General features: G+C 35.8%; 1 protein-coding gene across 1 annotated transcript; it reads right to left on the minus strand.

Annotated features, from left to right (window-relative positions):
* Nucleotides 1-230: 230 nt before the first annotated feature.
* On the minus strand, nucleotides 231-17,466 carry LOC125858439 (AUGMIN subunit 5). Its single transcript, XM_049538226.1, has 10 exons — nucleotides 16,601-17,466; nucleotides 15,559-16,095; nucleotides 14,408-14,549; nucleotides 13,657-13,833; nucleotides 10,252-10,461; nucleotides 8,764-8,949; nucleotides 7,070-7,229; nucleotides 1,809-2,004; nucleotides 1,471-1,606; nucleotides 231-754 (listed from the first exon to the last, which is right to left on the minus strand). Exons 1-10 carry the CDS (start codon nucleotides 17,125-17,127, stop codon nucleotides 626-628), a joined length of 2,400 nt encoding a protein of 799 aa, XP_049394183.1. The 5' UTR covers nucleotides 17,128-17,466; the 3' UTR covers nucleotides 231-625.
* Between the last annotated feature and the right edge of the window lie 640 nt (nucleotides 17,467-18,106).

Here is an 18,106-nt window from a genome sequence, read left to right on the forward strand (position 1 = left end):
ATAAAACTTCATTCTATGAGGCAGAATGTATAGCTAATTAAGTAGGTTCATAATCTTTTGACGTACTGAAATGTTTTGAACTTCTAGAGAACAAGGGTTGGCTCTGCAGCACGTCTACCCTCAAAACTAACTTCACAAATTTCAAATAAAGTGAAAATACTCGCTGTACTATGTAATAGCTCATATATGAGATCTAATCTATAACATTAAAGGTGTTACACAAGCAGTACAGAGAGGCTCAAATAGTGTGAAGTGCAGACCACTTTACATCTATTCTTGAGATTATATCATATGTATGCTATTCTCTCCTTTCTCCTTCAATAAAAAATGACGGAAAGAACATCTGCAACAACTTATTGCACTCGACCTACATTTTCAGCCTTGAAACTATGTAAGAGGAAGACAGTCCCCCCATATTAACTGAATTTTTCTTATAGTCCTAGGTCTAGGGTGAAGATCAAATTGCAACAGATGCTGCCTAGATTTGCAGTGACCTGCTTTGCTACTGCTGTTTCTAGATGATACCAGCCTCGAGAAAACCAAAAGCCACATGAAGTTGCAAGGAACTAGCAAGCGGAAAAAGGAAAATTTACAGACATTATGTAACAGCGGCCAAAGAGATGATTCAACGAAGCTGTTGATCATGAAATGCCATAAGCTGTTTTACATCATTCCACCATGCAGCAACATTTTGTCCATCAACAGTAACCCAGTCAACTACAGTTGATGCTGGTTGTTCCCACCATTCATCTACCTGTAAAGATGCCACAATATCACATTTTTATAAGCAGGAACTTTTCAGAACAGAGCAAAGAAGAGTATGTGAGAAAGTAAAAAAAGAAAACGAACATAATAGCATCACCAAGATATCCTAGTTACAGAGCTTGAATGTTTGTTTCTCTTTTTATAAAGACCCATTTTTTTGCTTTCCTCTTTTTGGGCATAACAGAACTAAAATATCCTTCTAACACCAAATAAATTCAGAAACAAAATCTTTGGATCAATTAGGATAACTCTATTGTTTTCCCAGAAATGGGTTCTTGGCAACTCACATAAAGTACTTTCTGTTCATGCAGTTGTGCAGAAAGATGTTAAAATTCACATGATCCTTGGGCCTAATTCCAAACGCTAGCTCATGAGGCAAGGACTGCTCAAGACCAGATAAGCATACCCATTCCCCCCATAACCAACGACTTAACATCACCCAAGGAGGTTAATCAAAAGATATGAAAGATGTCATTTGGAAGACATAAAATGATAAATATCAAAGAGAACAATTTACAAAATAAACTTATATCAAGTAAAAAATAGTCTTTTGTGGCGTGTTTTGGACACTCCCACATCTGTGTCCAGATGGATGATTGACAGCATATAAAGAAATGAGTAATTCCATTATTTTATCCATTTCTAAGTAAGATATTACCTTGAACAAACTGGTGAACAAAATAATCAGCGACAAAAATTACTCACCAGGCCCCGAGCATACTTGCATTCCTCGTCAAGGCAGTGTTTAGCATTACCAATAGCTACATCCAATTCCTGTAGCCAATTCTCTGTAGCTGTCTTCTCTTGCTCAGCTGCCAGATTTAAGCAGTAGTTTGTCGTCCTACAAAGCACAAACAATAAAACCAACCATTCTATATTGGTTCAGTCTAATGTCCAATAAAGGCACTAGACTCCAATCTAATTTTGTTAAGGCACCCCAGTTTTTGGTTTGAATAAGAAATAGAAAGACTTGTGCATTGCAAATAAGCAAGGATCTGACCCCGGGAAAAAAAAGAAAAATTGATAAGTGACATTTATCGCACCTTTCATACGCATTTTGTGCCTTGTTAGCATGATCTAATAATGCACGACCACTTTCAACAAGATCTCGCCGTGTGTGAACCAAGTTGATTGCCTTTTCCAAGTCTTCCAATATGGAAGCTTCAGAACCACGAAATTTCATACAAAATCCCAAAGATTCTAAAACTGCTGCTAAGCCAGCATCAGAGACATCCAAACCTAAATACACAAGTTAAAAGGACAAAAGCAAGATGTACAATCATCAGTACAGGTAAAAGGTGTGATAGCGAGGAATGCAAACCCAAGCTCAAAAATAGTGAATGTTTGAGCCAATAAAATCCAAGAAAGTCATGGTATGAATATTTAAATTCAATAAAAGCCATTGTGTCTAACAGAGCTCATACATATTACAAAAACAACATAACGAACTAAAATGAGCTCAAGTATTTATGCAACTTATTTCATAACTTGAGGGCAAGGAGTTCAATCCAGTAAATGGGTTAAAAAAAAAGGCATACTGAAATGCCAAACTTAGATCCATCTAAAGACTCATTCATATAGGGCTTAGTTAGATTGATAAATCGTGATTTAGGTCATTCTCTTGTGATTCTTTTATGGGACATAATAATCACAAACACACCATAAACCTAAATGAGCTTAAGGTGATTCCTATCGCCTTAATTGTTTAAGCTTTGCACATTATCATCCTTCTTGGTCTCTCATGTTCTACTTGCTGATTATACTGCCGTATTGTCTCAAATGGTTTTTAAGGGTATTGATAGAAGCTCAGATGTCTGGAAATCCGATCAAGTCAAATTTTGCCTCACTGTTTCTAACACTCAGATGGCCCTTGGTCCAATTAGGCAACTATAATTAAAACTATATCCATCTTAAAGTCCCAAGCCTGCTAGCTGCACCAGAGACTATTGGCCCATAGCTTTTCTGACCAAACCAGACAAGTCAGCAGACAGCATAACACCACCTTATGCTACACTTAGATTTAAACACAAAGATTAACCTTTTTTTTTTGATAACCGATAAATCTGCCTGTGACCCATCCTTTGGACCATCACAGCCTTCACATGGTTGGATAATGGACCCGCCCCTCTACCCTTCTCCACTTAAATACTGGGCTTTGCTTTGCATGTGTGGGGCTTGAACCTGTGACCAAAATGCCAAGAACTGGAAACAAGAAAAGAGGTTGTATTCACCTGAACAAGTCAATAATGCCTATGCTATCCGCTACTGATTTAATGCCTCCACAAGATCCCGAATGCATATTTTGCTTTACAGAGAGTTATGACAGAATAAATGATTGAATTCTTTACTTCCTAAGCTAATCGTGTTAGTTTCCTTCAACAAAATTAATAAGCTTCTTGATTGATCCCCTATATCTTCGGCCTTCAACAATTAGAATTCATAAGGCGATTTGTTCTCCACTATTTCCTGAGAGATCAATAGAAAATGATTGTCTGTGCTTCCAGCCGCTCTTCTCCTTTTTCCACTCACCGACTCAGAAAAGCAAGACATGTACATTATGATCTATCATATACTAATAAAGCAAGGAAGCAAAGTAGTGCCTCTCCGTAGCCCTCCTTTTTCCACTCTCTGACTCATAAAAGCAAGATATGTACATTATGATCTATTATATACTTATAAAAAGCAAGGAAGCAAAGTAGCGCCTCTCTGTAGCCCCTCTATACTCTACAAGTCATTAGTGTCAAGTGCACGCACCAGAAAGAGAAAATGGGGGAAGTCAGTTCAGAACTTCAGATACAAGAAGTGAGGAAGACAAAACATTAGGGAAAAGAAGGAAATGAGAACTGCTGGGGAATAACTCGGTTGGGGCCTTTTGGTCAGGTGGACTTGGGAGAAGGGGGGCACAGTTAGCTTCTAAAATCTAAGGTGAGTGAAAAGGAAAACATTAACGCCTCATTTTTTGCACTTAATGGAGGTCTGAAACTCTGAATCTTAATCATTCTTCAGCCCATTAAGTGTGTTTGGTTTTTAGGTTTGAATCTTAATCATTTGGATTCAACCCATCAAGTCCATATGTTTCTTTTGTTAATAAAACTCTTAATGTGTTTGGTTTTTTCTCTTCTTGAGTTTACATAATTTTTTGCGACACCCCCAAACTTTCTAAGGAAAGGCCCTAACCATTCTTCATTTGCATAGAAGGTCGTATCGAGTGATTCTTAAATTGTTCTTAGGTGTTAAGGTCAATTCTTTAGTGTGGAATGGATTTGGATATGAATTAAGGTCACTAGAATCCCCTAATACAAAGTTGAGTAGAAAGTAATGATCATATCTCTCAGCACATAATGAATTAGGTGGCCCATGATATCAAATTAAAGGTCTATGAGTCGTCTTTCAACGCCACCAAATTTTCCTCATTTCGTGTTTGGAGTAAAAAATTATGATTGTTTTACCAAAGACTACCACAATAGAGTTTTCTGAGTAAGTGACCTACGAATCACTTCTATGTGCCGTAGAAGTTTCTACGATCCGTACTGTTCACTCGTGGAAAAAGTACTGGGAGTCAAAATTTTGGGTTTAATTCTTACAGACCCATCTATGGGTCATAGTTTGGGCTCGTAGAATGAACTTCTAAGCCTTAAAATTTCAATATGAATTCCACAGATGGGATTTACGGTCCATAGATCAAACCACGAACTGTAGATGGCCCCGTGGAAGGTTTCAACTACTTTTTAAGAGGGGTAGTTCAGTCTTTTCCCACTCCTTCTAAGCCTAAACCCCACTTTTTACACCTAAATAAGGTTCTAAATAATATTAATCAACCCTATTACTCTCATTAACGCTTCCAAGTCTTACAACAAGAATCCAAGAGGAGAAAGCTAGGGTTTTCAAGTGTTCTTCCAGTTTCGGCAAGAACTTTATTCTTCAAGGTATGTAAGGCTACTCATAGTGATGGGCTAAGTTCGTCCTCAAATCCTACATCTAAATTCAGTCATTAAAAGGTTATGTTTATGGTTCTACCCACAGTTCTTGAAATCTAACTTCGGTTGTGTTTTGTATTTTGAGTTCCAACTTCCTTATCATTGAAATTTCGATTACTATTATGCATATCGAATTCTAAACTCTTGTTCATGATTTGTATCACATGAGCCCTATTTTTTTATAAAAGTCGGGTTTATAAAGGTTTTACATGAGTTTTTCCTATTACATTGAGTTCAGATTTGAAAGGTAAGCCCATGAGTGTACTTTTTAAATGCATGTTTTGAAAAGGGTTTTAAAAGGACATGAATGGCTTCATATGTACTATTTGGCAATTGAGAAAGAAAAGAATATAATTGACTTTCTGAAACTTTTTCTTTCTTTTTGTTTGGTGGGTTTTGGTTTAGACACTTTTTTTAAGTCTTATTTGTTCATGGCGACGAGCAATATCACAAGTTGAAATGGAATCTTAATGTTTTTTCCAATTTTGATAATGGTCAATGAAATGGTTTGAGAACCATGAAGTTTCAAGTTCCCTGCGGAGGCAAAAATACTAGGTAATGTTTTCCCACCTATCTTAAGTCTTAATGGATAGAATCACCCGATAGTTGTGTTGGTGGGAGGTAGCTCGAACCTGTAATTAGTCGAAGTACACACAAGTTTGGCCTGGACACCACAGTTATCAAATAAAATATTTCTGCTAAAACTTCCATAATTTGTGGGGAAATTCAAAGGTCTAAACTTGTATCCATTCACGATTTGAGTTTAGGAGAGAATGACAAAAATGGACATGTATGTTTAGTGGTAGGTTTAAAATAGTCCTCTAAGAATCACTGAACAATTATGGTCCTTTTAGTTTGTCCAAAAGTAACAATTTTAGTCTTCGTCAAATATTTAACCATTTATGTTTTGTTAGATTTGACGAAAACAGTGAGGAAAAATATGTAATCATAAACAACAAGAAAGTTCCATCAAATCTTAAAATATGCAACACAAAAATTCGCACTAGACACTAAAAATATTTTTAAAAAATAGTAGAATTACACCTCAAAATATTGCATCAGACTCTAGAAATATATCAAGGTAGTAGAAACTACAAAATTGTACCTCTAAATGTGAGTTCGCACTGCTTTCCTTTTCTCATAGTTCCCGTCAAATCTAACAGACAAAGTTTGTTAATTTTTTTACGGATATTAAAAGTGATAACTTTTGGAGAACTTAGAGGACCAAAATTGTTTTGTGCATACTTAACTGACTACTTTGAACCTATCATCAAACGTAAGTGACCATTTTTGTCATTTCAAGTTAAGGATATCCAAATATTATGCGTAATAAGTACATATTCATTGCATCTCATCACTGAAGAATAAGCTATTCTTCCAGATTTTGACTCAGTACAGCTAAAAGAAACTATTTTTATAGTAGGTATTTTAATTCCTCTCAAATTGGATAACCTATAAGGAAACGTATTTTTTTTTCTTGGTAAAGAAAGGAAACATATTTTCTTTTTATACACACTCTGGCACTAGTCAATCTTCATTCTTAATCCTAACTTAAAAAAAATAAAGAGAGAGTTCAATTCCCTGACAACCAAAAGAGACAGATGCTCCTCTCCCTGGTACATCCCTATTCTCTCTTCTACAAATAGTTTCTTCATGTCCATCTAACCCATCAAACTTATGTCAATGTTAATCATTATTCAGATAGCAACATGACATGGTGCCACTTCAACTCAGTAGGCACTCTATCAGCAGGCAAACATGAGCGCAATCAACAATTTTCCAGCAAATCTAGATGAATTATAGATCAAATTTGTCTCAACATCTCTTCTTGGCTTTTATTGTGGCGCAAGGGTCATATTTTGGTCAAACTAAAAGAGCTATGGTGGCTAAGGTGTCCTGGTAAATAATTTAAATTCCAGGTCCATATAAATACTCCCTCTGTCCCTAATTACTTGCCCACTTTTGAATTGACACACCTATTAAGAAGACAATTATTAACATAGTGAGTTTACCATTTTACCCCTACTCATTATGAAGTAGATCAATTAAAAACTTAAGATTTTCAAAAAGTTCTACTTTTAACAAAGTAATTAATTGAGGGTATAATAGGTAAAAAAAATTTGTTCTTGCTTGATTTGTCAAAATGGACAAGTAATTAGGGACAACTATAAAAGGAAAAGTGGACAAGTAATTACGGACAGAGGGAGTAACATTTAAGCTTAAAAAAAACGTATTCTTAAACAAGTTCACTTTTGCATTTTAACAATAGCACCTGATTCAAGTGAATAATAAGTCATTGAAATGAAGAAGAATATTTTTTTTCTCACCTGCAGGATATTGTAGAGCAGCAGAAATACGGCATATAGATGGAATTGCAGACGGATCTCTTGCGCCAGCCCTAGCCGTCAATATAGCAGCATTCTTTTCAGCAGCAGCAACAGCTTCTGGTCCAGTAGATCCACTGACACCCATAGATTCCAATAGTGCCTATTAGCATGAAACAAGGCACCATGAGTCCAGAAGAGGAGATAACACAAATGAAAACTGCAATAGGTTAAAGATGATAATATAAAACAGAATAGCAACTGTGATATTGTAGCCATTTCGTTTGTCATATTAATTATCGCTTTAGGTAAGCCCACCATCTCTGTCTTTCATCTTTTGGCTTACGTTAAACATCCAGACAAAATATAGATAAACAAATAAAAAAATCCTTCACTTCTTGTGTGTTTGGCAGGGAGGTGACCAATAAACTCAGTTATTGCCAGGTGAATACATTCTTTCCTCAACAAAACCCAGACGCTTATATGTACAGACACAGACATACATTTATATATATACAACTTATCAGAAAAGAAAGAAGAAAAAACATATATCCGCATATGTAATGTATACACATTTTTTCTGTATGTATATACCATCACCTCATGTAGGATGTCCCTTTTACTAATAAATATTTTGATAATTGCTCATGGTAGGAGTTCTCACGATGAGATATATGTCGCAATGAATATATATCAAGGCAAATGGTGAGAAAATGGAAAAGGTCCCCTCATAGAATTGATAAAAGCTTATTTGGAAAGCACTTAAACCGTGTAATTCAGTTTAAGCCAGGTTTTGAGTTCCGCCTCAATTAAGTGGTGCTTTATTTCACGAGTTAAGACACTATGGTGTGTGCCTAATCACCTATTAACTATGCACATTACTAGAGGATAATTACAGTTGATAAACTGACACGTTAATTGTAAAAAAAATTGTTTAAGAAATTAAAACTTTAGTGAGATAATTAGCTTTGGAAAAACTTCAAGCTACATCGTGTGATCTCAACTAAAAAGATAGTAGTTTTTAACCTTGATTAACATGATTTTACTCCACATAGTTTACTTTGTCCAAACAGGAGTAGCTAATTGTGGTCTAGAATTTAAGGTAAAGAATCAAAGGGAGACCATTATATCAAGTTTAATTTGCAGTTTAGCACTCACATCAATTTATGACAAAGATCTACCTTTCTTTATTGATACCTCTTGTTAAAATAGAAAAGTCTCTCATTGACTTAATTAAAAATGTATGAGAGGTGCTCCTAATATAAGAGTCTTCGGCTATGTATAATATGGAAGCTAATTGATCCCTATACTAATAAGGTACGAAAATACTCTATATTTAACTATAGAATATCTTAAGATATCTTATAGAATATTCTATATAATTAAATGCATATTCTCTTGATACTCTAACATGCACCCCAAATTCAAAGTGGGGAACCAGCTTGAGCTTGGTTACTTCGATAATTTCTTCATGCATGATTTGAACCTTGTCTCCAAAGCATAAATATTAAAAAGAAACAGTTAGAAGTAAATAATTAGTAATCAGCGTAGCAACAGATTCTAAACATACAGTAAAACTGTTTTCACAAATGTTCCTTAAACCTAGCAGTGTAAACAACTCTTTTAAATTTCTTCTCGCTGAACCAAAAACACACTTTTTAGATTTATAGAATAACGAAAAATGAAAATCTACAAACCTGGGGTGTTGATGGAAGCATGTAAAGTGTATTATCAGGAGTTTGATAAAATGCTGAAACTTCTTGCTCAATAAGATCTTTTGCACTGTGTGATAAATCTACAAGAACAGTACAAGCAGGAATTATAGTACTCGATGAATACTCCTTTGCAGCTAATGGCTGCTGACTCCAAAATGCTGCAGCATCCTACATAGTGACGGGAAAAATTTATGTAATCAAACAATCAATAAATTTTCCCTAAGTAGTTCAGGATTCAGGCATAGTTGTTGTTGTCATTGTCGTTGTAAACAATCAATATGTTTACCATATTCTCCAGCTTAAAAGCATAAATATATCAGTGGAACGGCTAATTTGTTAACAAACTGGAATATTTTCAGTGAGATGTACATATATTGGGATGCACATATATCAAGTATCACATCGATGTAAACCTACTCCTTCCACCCCATTTTGTTTAACCAAATAGTGACCAATAAATAATCCATAAGCCTTTCAAACTAGGGCAAACAACGCATATGTCAAAACTTCAGTGTTCTAACATGCACGACATTTTTGTACTGCACCTTTATACATATCTATAACAGTCTTAGATGAAAGAGAACTTAAGAGTCTTAAATGAAAGACTTGTCACATGTCTTCTACCTATCTTCACTCATTTCTCACACAAATGGGACAGAACGAGTACATTACAACTAGGTTGGGCTGTTGAAGCCATATTAATTATGCCAATAACTTCAGCATATGGTCCCTTCGCTTTAATATTTATGACTTTCTTACCATTTTAGGGATGTCCCAGAATATTTACACAATTCCATATCTATACAAAATTTATATTTTTTGAGGAAGGTAACATAATGTATACAACTTTATAAGAATTCAAAACCATTATACTATTCATTTAGCTTTTCAACCATTACTTTAGTTTTTTTTCTCTATATATAATATAAAAATATAAGTCAAATAAACATCTCAGACTATGTGACCAGACAAATGTTGTCATATAGAATAGAATTGACCGTTGAGAGAGTAATAGATAAAGATCATCTTCGCAATTGGTCAACATAATTGTGAGCCCTGAGAAATTTCACTTTTAGTTTCCAACAAAAATTATTTAGACTATGTCTAAGGCAACACAAAACCATATAGTAAACTCAAACATGATGAAGGAGTCCCATTAGAATGACTATCTGGTTTAGTGATCAAAGAGCTCAAGTCAAACAGCCATTCAAGTTAGTAGTTCCAATGAACTCTTTAGGTAAGTTTGAAAATTGGTGTATCATGACCAAAAAGGAAGTCCCTAGTGTAGGTTTATTTATACTTTCAAAAGGTCATACATTATTCCTTAGAGGAAAAAAAAACAAAATAGATCTTCAAATCACAACATCATGACATCCCCCACCCCACCCACCCAAAAAAAAAATAATTAAAAAGAGAAGACTTGTATAACAACACATTGCACCGCATAGACACAAATAATTTCAGTCATACCATGCTTGCCTTTAGTAAGGCACTATAAATGGATTCCAGCTCTGATCTGCGAGCATCAAACTCTTCAATCTTCTTCCATTTCTTTCTCAAAGAATCTTCAGCTTCTTTTCTCTCCGCGCACAATTTATTTAAACGTTGTATTTCAGACATCAGTGTGTTCACACTAGCTTTTAGTCCAGCTGCTTCTCTTTCCTTTGTCCAGACCTCCAACTACAAAAAGTAGAAGAAAATTGCTAGGACATCCCACACGTACAAAATCAATAAATAGGTAGTACAGGTAATTGAGCTAAGAGAAGATTATACGATCACACATGAGACCAGCATATTTGAAACTACCAAGAGAAAGCACTACACAAGTACACAAACGAAAGGAAAGTACACAATGTTTTTTTATGGTGGTGTCAGGACCAGCTTGCTAGACTACAATTTCACAGAGTGCCTGCTTACTCCCACCAATCAGGTCTTAGGTAGATGGGGAGAAGTCACAAAACATTGTTTTTCGGTTATTCCTATGCTGAGAACAAAAGTACCGTGTCTTATCAATGTAAAGCAGCATTTCTTGCTGAGGAATTCCTACCAGCAGACTTTCCTGTACTCAAAGTGAATTGTCTAAGTGCTCTCCTTTGTCTCATTGTTTATCTCGTAATCATTCGATTCCGCCCCTAAAGCTAGCTCCTACTCCTCCTCCTTCTCCTTTAGGATAGGATCCTCCTTGGTCCTTTAATTGAACAGCTCCAGTAGGCTGAATATCAACACACACCTTCTAGGATACTGTTCCTCCAAAAATAAATTTCCTAAACTTACCTACCTTATAAAAAAAAGAAGATAGATTCAACCTTGTAAAGTTTGTGACCTCATCTAAAAGAGTAAGCTATTAGAAAGAGCACACTTTTACTTATTTATGTCTTTAATACACTCCTTCAAGTGCGGCTCTGATTCTTTTTATGGGCAAGTATAAATTCTTTTTCGATAATGGGTGGGGATGAGACTCAAACCCAAGACTTATGTCTGCTCTAATACCATGTCGAAGTTTGTGACCATCTCATTTAAAAGCTTAAGCTATTAGAGAGAGCACACTTTTATGTCTTCAACAAATCCAAAACCTCTTCGACAAGCTTTTCAAAGAAAAAGGGAAGAATATCGTGGATAAGTTAGAATAAAAAATTTCATCCTACACTAAGACATAATCTAAACCAAGATGTGAAAGAATCTGACCAACCCAAAACCTTAAGGTTATGGATAGAGTAGCCCAAGACATCATAAACACCTTTGAAAACCCTTACTCAGTCGATGAAGAGCAAGTACTTCTCTAACATCCTCGCACACATGTGACAGGGCTTTTAGATTTACACATGAACTGATGGATTGAAGAACTGCTTTTTTCTTAGACGATTAAAGAGTGGATGGTAGAAAGAGATATCAAGCTCAACAGTTTAAGAGTGGGCCTGAAGCTAAGATGAGAGTAGGTTCAACAAGCTAAGGATGACTTGGATCAAAGCTTCTGGCTCAACGGTCTAAATTGAGAAAGAGAAGCTCAAAGCAACTCCATAGGCTGAGTTGAGAGAGAGAAGCTCAGAGCAATAGGACATGAAGAGAGAATGTGTTTGTGCATGCGGTTCACCAAGTTTAGCTCTGATACAATGCGAAAGAATCTGAGCATCCAACCCGAAACTTTACGGCTATGGGTGGAGTAGCCCAAGATATTATAAATCACTTTGAGAACTCCTGCACAACTGATGAGAGACAAGTATTTATCTAACATTTATTTTCTCCATTTTCTATCTACCTTACAAGTCTATTACCTCACCTCCTTCGAAGTTTAAAAGTTAGCTACATACATTCTCTTGGAAGAGAAGATACATTTGCCATGAGTTTATTACAAATAAACTTGGTAAAAGATTTCACAAAACTTCTCAGTTCTAACAATAAGCTAAAATAAATGTTACCTGGATCTTCTTTCCTTAAAGATCATCAAAATGAAATGATCTAAATCATTTCTCTGGTAAGTTGTCTACTCCACAATACTCTCAGTCTCATATTTAGTGCTTAAAAGACTAACATTTAACCAGCAACATCCAAGTAGCAAATACAGTAAACTAGTAGTTTTACACAAGCATAGTGTGTGTAGTAAGGGTCAGAATAGTTGTCACTCTATACAATCAAGGCTAGGTTTGGAATGGAGAACAAATAGACTACCTACATGCCCACACAACCTTATGGGACTGGAGTATGGAGGTCAGTGAATCAAGTTTGCAAACAACTGTAAAATCAAGGTGGGAAATGGGGGAAAAACACTACTTTGGGAAGATGTGTGGGTTGGACAGGAAACTTTGAAGAACAAGTACCCTGACTTGTTCAACCTGAGCCTTCAAAAGGTATCCACAATCAGAGAAATGAGAGACAATCAAGGGTGGGATCTCAGGTTTAGGAGACAACACTTGAACAACTGGGAAATTAACAAAGTGGCTGAACTACTCAATATTCTGGAGCAATACAAAGATTTAACTCCCATCTCTCAGAGTGGTGGCTGGCTTTGGAAGATAATCTGGAAAGTCAAGGTACATTTCAAGGTTGCATGTTTCACTTGGCTACAAGCCAAACATGCCACACTCACCCAGGACAACCTTATGAATAAAAGGTCGTCAAATTTGCTTTAGGTGCTCTTTTTGTGAATGTGAGATTGAGACAATAAATCATCTCTTACTGCAATGTAGAAAGACTATGAAGTTATGGCAGATTTTCATTAATTTAAGAGGCATAAGCTGGACTATGCCAAGGAGCATCAAAGAGGCTCTAGCTTGCTGGAATAGAGATGGGAATCAGTCGGGACACGATGGAAGCTTGTCCCAGTCTGCATTTGGTGGACTATATGGATGGAAAGGAACCAGAGATGTTTCGAAAACAAGAGTTGCTCTCTGCAGAACTGTTAGTCCTTTTTTTTTTTTTTGGTGTAAACATGAATATCCTCAAGAAGAAGAGGATATTCCTAGAATTTTAGATTATTTTTGAAGCCTTAGTACACCTCCCTCTGTAATTTTGTTGCAAGTATTACTGGAATACTTTTATGAGTATTCTTTTTGTTCATAATACAAGTTACCTTCTTCAAAAAAAATAGTTGTCACTCTATACAGCAATGTGTGAATGAGGATACCGCAGGAAGCAAATATCAGTACAGAGGCAACTATATAACACCTCGAAAAGACAATATGATTAATATTTACATCTATAAACTTAATAAAAAAAATACGGTAAGCCTCGTAACATTATCACAATGCAACTAATAGTTTCCCAGGCATAACTTCAGGATGTTCTCCAAAGAAATCCAGAAAGGTATAGCATCCCATTTTACCACAGGGGTCCACAGTCTAGACAGTATTTTTAAGATTTATAAGAGAATAGCCAAACCTCAAGTTGCCTAAGGCTGCTCATACTCTTTGATGTTCCTCCAATTACCAGTGAGTGTGAAGAGATTGCATCATCAGTTCCTTGCAGACGCTTTAAAAGCTGTTGGCTCATCTTTCTCGCTTCTGCAGCTTTATTCAATGCATCTTCAGTAGCCAAGAATTGCTGAACATGAGCTTTCTGCATCGGACAAAAAAATCAGACCCTTATAAAAATGAAAGGTCTTACAACTATAAACACAAGTGCATAACAATCGATATACAACATCCATGTCAAGTCGACAATTGTGAAGGAAATGTAATAGACAGGAAACACTCAATTAATAACCAAGTCAAATTGAAGATCCTATTCAGGTCGAAGGGAGCAATAGTTTACAAAGAGTTCCAATAGGTTTTCAAGAAACAAAAAGCCCAAGGAACTTTGCAAAAGCAACTAGTTGAAGGTGGCAAACTATTACTCCCTCTGTCCCTAATTACTTGTCCACTTTTCCTTTTTTTGTTGTCCCTAATTACTTGTCCATTTTGACAAATCTAGAAAGGACAAAATATTTTTACCTATTATATCCTCAAATAATTACTTTGAAAAAGGTAAAACTTCTTGAAAATCTTAAGTTTTTAATTCATCCACTTCATAATTAATAGGGGTAAAATGGTAAACTCACTATGTCAATAATTGCTTTCTTAATAGGTGTGCCGATTCAAAAGTGGACAAGTAATTAGGGACTGAGGGAGTATAAGGAATGAAATAGAAAGACCTGTCTCTCAAGAAGTTGATTTTGACTCCCTTTTGAAGACGTATCACCTCCAATTTTGCCATTGCCATAAAGTTGATAGTGTAAAGGTGATGTTACATCAGGAGAAGAAGCATCCATTACTCTGTCATTCTCGTACTTGTACCTGATTCAAAGGGTAAAATTGACATCAATGAATATGTTCATCATCATGCCACAAATATCATAAACTGAGTTCAAGCAGATATCAGAACTACCAAATGGAAGCAAAAGGCCTCCATGCCTTTCAAATTGGTTACCTTGTCAGAAATTACATGGTTTATAAAATACATAAATTGAATTAGTTTACCCTTTCATTTCATCAATCTTTCAAGTATTTGTATTGTATTACTTTGGGGTAAGACACCGGGATAGCAGTCCCACACACCTTTCAGCTAGGCGTATATGACACTTAGGATATTGCAACTCTAAATTATTGAGTGATTAACGGATAATACAGTGGTCGATGCACTGCATCACGCAGGTCAGACGAGTGCCAACGCACAGAAGACAGGCAAGACAATGTGGAACTATGCTTCAAGACCAAATAATTGGGATCAGCTACATGAATCTTCTGTATGCACCCTGCTCTCACGGCCATTTCACTCTAACATTAAATGTTTCATCTTGCAAGGCAAACCAGGGATTCTCTAAATTATATTTTCAAAATCTTACACTTGACCACTAACGGGTATACAAGTCTAACCAGAATAAAAAGACTCTTCACAACTCCGAACCTAATATAAGCATAAGATCAACTAAGTATAACTCTAACTAGTTTGTGTCAACTATAGTTGGTATGATACTTATCTCTGATTAGTTTGAGTTTTGATATGTTAAAATATGACGAAGGCAACATCTGACCAATTAAACTATTGGTCATATTCCTGAAGTAGACATGTATTTCCTATAAAAACAAAATTTACCAACTCAGGTAACAACTGCAAAAAGAAACAGGAAATAGAAAAATATGAGTTATAGTAATTTTCAGTTGTTCATTAAACTGAGCAGAGAAAAGAGCAATGGAAACCAAGGTAGACGGAATCCAAAAATGATTTTTTTTAAAGATTTTTTTTTTGTTGTTGTTGAGAAAGTTACCATATTTTTTAAAGATATTTCTAAGAAGATCAGATTACCTTAGAATCTCTGCATCAGCTCTAACGTCAACTTTCTCTATTTCTCGAGTAATTGTAGTCTTCAGCTTTTGAGCATAGGCATTGATTGCCTGTAGCAACTGGGGAGGACTTTTCAGGCAACTAACAATTGCATCTCTTACTTCATCGGGTAAATCACCATCAAGGTCAATACCCAACTTGGCAGCTTGTAACAGAGAATTCATATGGATTCCATTTCCTTCAAAAGCAGGAAAAGAGTTGCGAATCTTTTCAGCCATTTGCATAGCAAGACATTCACACGCCTTCCTGATATTTCTTTCCCATGTTGTTTCAATGAGAATGACATCCTCCACACTTTTGGTTCCTTTGAAAGTCGAATAAACATCTTTCTCATTTGCCTGAAAAGTAGTAACCACCTCAGCAGAAGAATCAACACTAGACCGCTTAACGTTCCTTGCTTGGTTAATATAATAACTTAGACGTTTATGGTACTCGGAAAATATTTTTGCAGCTTCTTCACACTGTTGATCATAAGCCTCCAGCATTACTTGTTTATGCCTGCGTTTAAAAGTATAAATATCAGCTATACTCAATGGCCCCATGACAACCAATCTAGACACAGTTGCTTGTTGCTTAGGGACAGAAAATACGCGAGTTTAAAAATGATGAAAGGAATAATCCAACCCATGATTCCCACCATCCACACCTTCAGTGAATCAGTTGTAATACTTACAAGGTTAACTCACATTCATATCATCAGAGTGAACCCAAAATTTAGAGTCAATGAATTTGGAGTGGGTATAGACAAGGTAATATACACATTTCCTTTTTTTTCTTTTTTTGGATAATCTATACATTGTCTGAGCGGGATATAGTGAATTTAGTTAACTACTAGAAGAACTAGATTTGCCTTTGAACATTACAGGTTTTAGATGAAGAATTGAAGGAAGATTTTCTCTATACATAAGCTCATCACCAGAATCAAAATAAAGAAAAATCCAAAGTTTGTAGTTGTGAATAGCTGAGAGATAATATTACAATATGCTGATTCTAATTGACAAACCTGTAGTTAGACCTCTCGTCAAGCATGCGCTTACGCTCAGCCTCCTCCCTTGAGACCTCCAACATCCTAGCCTTCAACTCTTTCCGCTGACGTCTCACTATCTGCCTAAGCCTTTCCACCTCTTTCTCTGCCAAGTCTCTTTCCTGCAAAGCAAATTCCCTACTATTCTCAGCTGAACCCAACCCCACACTCGAAGAGGATCCCGAACCACTGTCCCTAACCACCCCTACCTTCTCCTTCCTCCTCCCTTTACTCCTCCCAGAATCAACAGCATTAACATTTCCATTGCCATCATCTCGTCCATGTACAAGAATATTCCGGTGGACTTTTTCAACAGTTTTCTCGGATTTCACTCTATTCAAGAGGAAATTCCAAATGGGTATCATATTACCACGGCAAATCTTGCGAAGTGAATCAATAGTAGGCATTGCTGCTTTGCTTGAAGCTGCGTATGACCCTAATGGTTGGTACCCCATCTCCTTCTGAAGCCATTCCAGTATGGCTTCTGGTTGTACCGACCCCGCCATTGACCTAGGGTTTCCAATTCTCCAATAAATAGCACTAGTTCTACTCCAGTACCCAGAATCACAAACTAGAAAATTGATAACTGATAGCCCCAAACGAACTGCTCCGAAATGGGATATATACAAATGTATCAACAGATCTGAGATTGATAATGGAGTAGAAGTAGTGTGGCCGCAGTATAGAATTATGTTATGAATTGGAAGAAAGATAAATTAGTGATAGTTCAAAATAGAAGGTCCCGCTCCAAAGCCATGTGCTACCAAATCATTTACGCGTGTTTTGCTGCTGCCTGCTGTCCGGCCCGGAAAAGCTCCCATGTACTCCATGATTTCAATTTTTTTGAAAAATATTATTTAAAATTTTAACTTAATCTTAAAATTAATTTCGTCTTTATAAAGCTTAATCTGTTATAAAATATTATAGTGTGGATATCCACTACACCACGAAGTTACTCTCACCCATTATTTCCATTATTTTCCTCCATTACGAAGATAATCATAACATCCACTTTTATAACTATTATTCTTGTAGTCTTTCACATCCATAACCTCCTCCATTATATTCATGTTTATGACTAACCTTTTGTATGCCTCTATGTTACACTATAAATAGAGGCATAAAGATTCATATTGTATGCATTTGAATACTTTGAAGAATAAGAATACTCTCATATCTTGTCTCTATATTTCTATTGTTTTCACCTTCTATATTTCTTGTTTTATTTTGCTTTAGTTTTATAACACGTTATCAACAATTGTTCTACTATTGAAGGATTGAAGCAAAGTAAATATAAAGAAGATAAAAATATTTGTATTTATTTTTCTCTCGGAAACAAGGTAAATTACCATATATGTTATTTTATATTTTACTTTTGATTATGCTTCATTAGTTTTCTTACCATCTCAAAATTATATGAGTCCATTAGTTTATTTTAACTTGGGACTTTTATATGATTCCAACATGTTGTTATAATTAATTGAT

This window comes from Solanum stenotomum, chromosome 3, assembly GCF_019186545.1.
Source record: "Solanum stenotomum isolate F172 chromosome 3, ASM1918654v1, whole genome shotgun sequence".
Classification (NCBI taxonomy): Eukaryota; Viridiplantae; Streptophyta; class Magnoliopsida; order Solanales; family Solanaceae; genus Solanum; species Solanum stenotomum.